This window comes from Babylonia areolata, chromosome 26, assembly GCF_041734735.1.
Source record: "Babylonia areolata isolate BAREFJ2019XMU chromosome 26, ASM4173473v1, whole genome shotgun sequence".
Lineage (NCBI taxonomy): Eukaryota > Metazoa > Mollusca > Gastropoda > Neogastropoda > Buccinidae > Babylonia > Babylonia areolata.
In genome coordinates this window covers 3,458,376-3,465,000 of record NC_134901.1, presented here as the reverse complement: position 1 = coordinate 3,465,000, position 6,625 = coordinate 3,458,376, and the positions used below count along the sequence as shown (strand labels likewise).

General features: G+C 44.8%; 1 protein-coding gene across 3 annotated transcripts in view; it reads left to right on the top strand.

The window, feature by feature from the left end:
• Positions 1-6,335, top strand: part of LOC143300754 (uncharacterized) — a 105,713-nt gene extending 99,378 nt beyond the window's left edge. For all 3 annotated transcript variants that reach the window (XM_076614663.1, XM_076614664.1, XM_076614665.1), the window contains one exon: positions 2,401-6,335. In XM_076614663.1, the coding sequence (XP_076470778.1) occupies positions 2,401-3,186 (786 nt within the window). In that variant the 3' untranslated portion in view covers positions 3,187-6,335. The remainder of the gene's footprint in view (positions 1-2,400) is intronic.
• Positions 6,336-6,625: the final 290 nt, after the last annotated feature.

Genomic DNA, 6,625 nt, shown 5'->3' with positions numbered 1-6,625 from the left:
ATTGAGGGGGTTCATATGAGGCACAAAAAAGAATAAAAGACAAGAAAAGACTCCCACCACCACCACCACCACCACCACACCACCACCGTCACCCTCCCCACCAACGAACGCCAAACAAATCCTTCTGACCGAACAACGAACACGGAAAGTGCGTACGTTCAGTCCCTCAGTCACCTCCCTTCTTTTCCCTTTCTTGCCCTGCTGGCAAAACTTGCTGTCGTCATCAGCCTGGAGCCAGCGTCCGCCGTTTCTATTTTGGGCAGGGGAGGTTTGGTGCCATTTCGAGACGATGGCTTGTGATGACGTCTGTGACGAAAGTGCCGTGTGTGTGTGTGTGTGTGTGTGCTGGCACCGGCGAGCTCTTTGCGGAGTCGAATCGCGCGCAAGTCGCCAAGTGCGACAGCATCACCTCAAGAGGTGGAGGGGGGGGGGGGGGGTGGGGGGGTTGTGTGAGGATGCAAGAGGGAGGGGTGTGGGCAGTAGGGGTGGATGTGGGGTGGAGAGAGTGGGAGAGGGCACGCGCGCGCTGGGGACCCGTCTCGTCACAGTAATAATGTCGTTGGGAGTGAGTATGGGGATTGATGGGCGGTGGAGGGGTTGGGAGGTTGGGGTAGCTGGGGGTAGGGGTGGTGGTGGTCGTGGGGGGAAGGGAGAGAGGATGGGGGGGGGGGAGGGAGAAGGAGCTAGGTGCAGGAAGAGGAACTGTGTGTGCGTGCGTGTGATGTGTTGCGATGTGATGTGATATGACGTGACATGATGTGGGGGTGTCAGAAAGCGGGGTGGATTACTAAGGTTGGCGGATGGGTGGTTGGATAACTGGTCTGTACTGAGCGAGTATGGGATAATAGAACCGACACAGAATGGAATGGATAGGAATGATCGCTCCAAGCCTGTCGGCAGGCACAGAGTTTCGATAGGAATGCATGCATGCATGTATGTGTGGATGGACAAAATCGGTTTCGCACCAGTTGGCCTGCAGCCGCCGTCAGTGGCGAAGTGGTTAGCGTCGAGGTCTGACGACTGGGAAGACGCGAGTTCAGTCGATCCCCCATTTGAGGTCGGGATTTCTCCCTCGGTCAGTGGCTGGCTCCTACCTATGGGAGGTAGAAGCTCAAACGGGAAGACTGGGACCACACAGTCAGATACCATCCACTTGACGGATGCCGCCTTTGGGTGTCTTGCTCCAATTTCCTGGTCAACACTGCAGATGTCTGTTTCAGTCTTATCTCAGCCTGGTTGATGCCAGGATTTCTTCTTCTTCTTCAGCGTTCCCATGCCATGTTCAGACGGTCCGTCCAGAGTAGGTTACGAAGTCCGCTGCAGCTCTGTAGCCGTTCCCCACAACTTGTCCTGGAGCGCTGCGGGACTGGGCCAGATCTGGTGTCTCATCAGCTCTTTGTGCAGAGGGCAGTCTTGCAAGACATGGACTGGAGTTTGAGGAGCGATGTCACACGGACATTGGTCTGTGTGGGGAATTTTCAGTTTGTAGAGATGGGGAGAAGAGCTGGCAGTGGCCTGTGCGCAGTCTGAGGATAGTTCGACCCAGTTGATGGATGCTGTCCTCCTCTGGTCCCTGATGTAGGGGTTCTCGCCAGCTGTTAGGATTTAATCATCATGAGACTATATAGCGGGTAGCCTTGTTAATTGGTCCCAACCCTAAATGGAGCATCGTGACCATAGCAGCATCGATGGTCATCGGCCCCATCACTATTCATCATCATTGGAACATTGAAAACATACTGTCCCAACGTTATGGGGCTCAAAAAATGATAAATCGTTTATAATTGAAAAAAAAATGCATATATATGGGTCTCCTCTTTTGACACAAGACGATAAGTCAGTGCAGTTTTTTGTTATCTTTCTTTGCTCTTGTTATCTTTCTTTGCTCTTGTTGTTATCTTTCTTTGCTCTTGTTGTTATCATCTTTCTTTGCTCTTGTTATCTTTCTTTGCTCTTGTTGTTATCTTTCTTTGCTCTTGTTGTTATCTTTCTTTGCTCTTGTTATCTTTCTTTGCTCTTGTTGTTATCTTTCTTTGCTGTTGTTGTTTGTTTATTTATTCGTCTGTTTGTCGAACTGATCAAAGCCTCCCCCGCACCCCGTCGATCGGCCTCGCCACCACCGCCATTACCACTTCTTCCTCAGGCTCCTCCATATATTTCCGTTCTTCTTTCTGCCACTTTTTATCCCCTCCCCCTCTCCATCCTTGTTGGCCTGTCTGCTGGTTTCTGTGATTTTTATGTCATTCATAGATATCTCTCTGCACCACCACCCCCTCTCTCTCTCTCAAAACTGAGAGAGAGAGGGGGGGTCTTTTTGTTTGTTTTGTTTGATTTTTTTTCCCGTCCAGTTCTCAGTGTTTGACAACAACACTATACTATGTTTCACCACGCTGTTGGCAGGTGACGGTGGACGCCACGCTGGAGCATCCCTTCTTTGTCTTCGGACGCGGGTGGTCCTCATGCTCCCCCGAGCACAGCTTGCAACGCTACCACCTCGACTGCCACAAGCTCTCAGTGGGCGACGTGTGCATCTCTCTCACACACAAAGACGTTCCACTCAAAGCTGCCGAGATCGTCAGCCAACAACAGCAGCAGCAGCAACAACAACAACAACAACAACAGCAGCAGCAGCAGCAGCAGCAGCAGCAGCAGCAAGTAGAGTCGTCTTTGAAGCAACAGCACGAGGAGTCAATGAAATCGTTTCGTGAGCGTGAGGATCATTCGTCGCCAAAGCGAAGCCCCGAACTACAAGGGAACAGCAACGACGTCAGTCAAGATCACGGCCTCGTTCAAGGCGGCAACAACAACAACAACAACAACATCATCACCAACAACAACAACAACAGCAGCAGCATGAACGGAAACGGTACATCCCACGAGAAAGGTGAAGAGAAGGGAGAGAACAACAGCGCTGTGGACCTAACAAACTCTTCTCACAAGGCCAGCCCAGACTTTGTTCGTACGGCCGTACCACCCCCCACCACGACCACCACCAACAATCAAACTACCGACCATTATGTGGCTTCGCAGCCATCCCCTGCTCCGGATGGCTTCCCAACACCCTCGTCCGACTCTCCTCAGCCTTCGAAGAAACGAAAGTGGTCGTCCAGCCAGGAGACTGCAGCAGAGGCCACGAACGATAATGCAGAGGTTTCCGACAAGTCCAGTCCGGATTCAAACCAGTGATCACCCCTTTCCCACTCGGCCCCGCCGTGCATTGTGTACGTAAAGTTACATTTCTTGGACGATGGTGATAAGGATGTTGAGAATCGTACTGGAAATTACAATATTATCAAAAGGTGAAAAATGTATAAACTGTGATTTTCTTTTTCGTTCTGAGAAACAACTGAACGAAGAAGAGGCGAGAAAAGATTTGGAGAACTGTGGACTGTGATGCTACAAAACAAACCAACCTAAGAAATGAAGATCTTGTACTCTAGAAGCATGAATTGTGATCGTTCGTTTGGTGAAGAACGTAAACAGTGATAAGTGTACAGTGCTATAAGAGTGATTAGGCAGTGGTGCTTGAGACTGAAGAAATAGAATGAGAAATGATCCTCTCGTGGAATAACACATACTTTATTCAAACATCTTTTGAAACTGGTAGGAGGATTTCAGTGTTTGATTCAAACACTATTGATGTTGTTTGGTTGATTTTGCTGGGGTTGTTGTTTTGTTTGGGGTTTTGTTGTTGTTGTTGTTTGTTTGTTTGTTTTGTTGTTGTTTTTCTTTTACTTGCGACAGACATGTCTTGGGATGAGAGTTGAAAGAGAAGAGATCTACAGTTAAACTGAATACATGTGTATGTAAACTGAGTGAGTGTCAGCACAAGTATATTGTATAAAGAAAAATACAGATCCACATATCATACCCTCCCTGTCTCTCTCTCTCTCTCTCTCTCTCTCTCTGTCTGTCTGTCTGTCTATCTGTCTCTCTCTCTCTCTTGGTCTGCTGCTTTGCCATATAGTAAAATTGTACAGTCTGCAACCTTTTATTTTTATTATGCCGTTTGTGAATTTGGCGGCCAGAGTTCTGTTGTGACAGACACATGTATTATTTGATTGTAACACTAACACCAGCTGCTTGATAGATTATTGTGTGTGTCTTTGTTGACGCACAGGCGAGGAGCCAGACATGGTGTATATTGATTGTTGATGGAAACCTGTGTTCGACATGCTTAAACCTGTGAAATGGACCATGGCAAGAAATTAGGCCATGGGCTGGAATACATTTTGTGCATACTTTGGTGAAGATGATGTTGTCTTAATCTCTGCTTTTGTGGTTGCTGTTGTTATGGGGAGTTTTAGTGTTTGAATGTCACTGTCATAATTATGTGCATGTGAGTGTGTACAAAGAGTATTCAAAATAGTCTTTGCTTCTCCAGCAATTCCTGAATATGAATAAACAGAAAGGGTGCAGAAACAAACGCTGTTTCAGTGTTTGATTATTAAAACTTATTTTAACATTAGTTAGTGTCGTCCCACACGTTTTGTCCTGAAGATATCACTCTGAATGATTTGTCTGTTTGTTCAATAAATGCGTGTACTCAAACACACACACACACACATACTTGTAGAGACTTTTCACATACATAAGGAGGCACACACACACACAAGATAATTGATTAAAAATGGAAAGGAACTATGATTAAAGCAAGCCTTGTGATTGGGGAGGTATTGTAAATTGTCAGTGTTGAAAATCTGTCTGGTATGAAGTGAATTCACAGAACCTGATCAGTTGTAAATGAACCCCTGGAAACCCATGTAATGTAGCAGAGTTTCATCAATACCAAACTCCAAGCACTTTAAATCACATGTTCATGTCAGATGTTTATTTTATTTTCAAAATCTGATCAAGTTGTTTAAAATGCAGTTCCAAAAATCTTAATCAAATGTAGAAATAAATTACCATGATTTCAGTTGCAGTACTTGAAGAATTTTTTTTTCTTTCTAATCATGTCACTGTGATCTTCTGCTTGCCATAGGCTCAAGGTCAGAGGTTCAGCTACCAAGGTCATGCAGTGACTGATGGTGTGCTAAATGGGGTGTCACTTGTAGTGTTCTTCATTTCATGGAAATATTGGTGACTGTCGTGTAGGCGCGCTTGTCATGTCCGTTTCCGGAAAATGTGAATTCCCCAGAAATGCCATTGTTGCAAGCTTGCTGCACACACACACACACACACACACACACACACACACACACATGTACACACATGCACACACACACACGCACACGCACACATGTGCGCACGCACGCACGCACACACACACACACACACACACACACACACACACACACACACACATAATGACGCATGCATCCGCAGCATGTTTGTGTATCTCCCCTCCCTCTCTCTCTCTCCATCTCTGTCTCTCCATCTCTGTCTCTCTCTCTGTCTAGTGTTCATAGTTTATGAGGAATTTTTTTTTGTTGCTTCCTGGAAATGTAGTTCCTGAGAAGTACCATTGTTTAAAGTTTACCACACACATGCAACAAAATGCGCACACACACACACACACACACACACACACACACACACACACACACACACATTGTTTTTTCTTTGTATATTTCACTGAGTTTGAGATCATGACATACTGAGCAATATCAACTGTTTCTTTTATTTTTTGATTTTCTTTTTCTGCAAACACTATCATGTTTGCAATATCCCAACAGCTGGCTGTGCATGTACTTTCCTGTATACCTGTGAAGTGAATAGACAAGCTCACTCTCTCAACAAATCAGTTAATACTCAAAGCATTAGCATGGCTGTTGTGTTGGAGTCATTTTGTCTCTTCTTTTCTTCTTTTTTATTTTTCCATGATGATAAACATATACTAGAGAGTACACAATCATGTTAACGCAAGTCTGAATCACCTTGGGAACAGACAATAGACCAAGGAGGAGAAGAAGAAGTATGTTAAAGCATACACATTATACATGTACTATCACAATCTCTTCTCTTTCACCTCTTTCGTGCTTGCTTTCTCTGGCAGCTCTCTGCATTATGTGATTGCTCTAATTCGTTGGTTGTATATTATTCTATTGATTATTCTATTTTCCAGTGATTAAACAGCCAGCCACTCAGTTCCTCTTCCCACTGCTGCATCTGTTAACATTTGACTTCTGTCAATAAACTGAAGTGAGGAAAAAGAGGTTTGGGAGGAAAGGACAAGGTCGGGAAGAAAGAAAAATAGTGATAAAGGATGAGTTTAAAAGAAAAAAAGAAAAAGAAAAAAAGAACCTGCTCATCCAGAGAGTATGCATAAGGTAGGGAAGACAGGAAAATAGTGATAAAGGATGAGTTTAAAAGAAAAAAAGAACAAAAAAGAACCTGGTAATCCAGAGAGTATGCATAAGGTAGGGAAGAAAGGGAAATAGTGATAAAGGATGAGTTAAAAACAAAAACAAAAAAAAGAACCTGGTAATCCAGAGAGTATGAATAAGGTAGGGAAGAAAAAAAAAAGTTATAAAGGATGAGTTAAAAAAAACAACAAAAAAAACCAAACAAAAAAACTGGTAATCCAGAGAGTATGTATGTGTACTTGTATTGCTCTTTGTCACAACAGATGTCTCTGTGTGAAATTTGGGTCTCTGTGCCCAGTAAGAGTGCCTCGCTACAC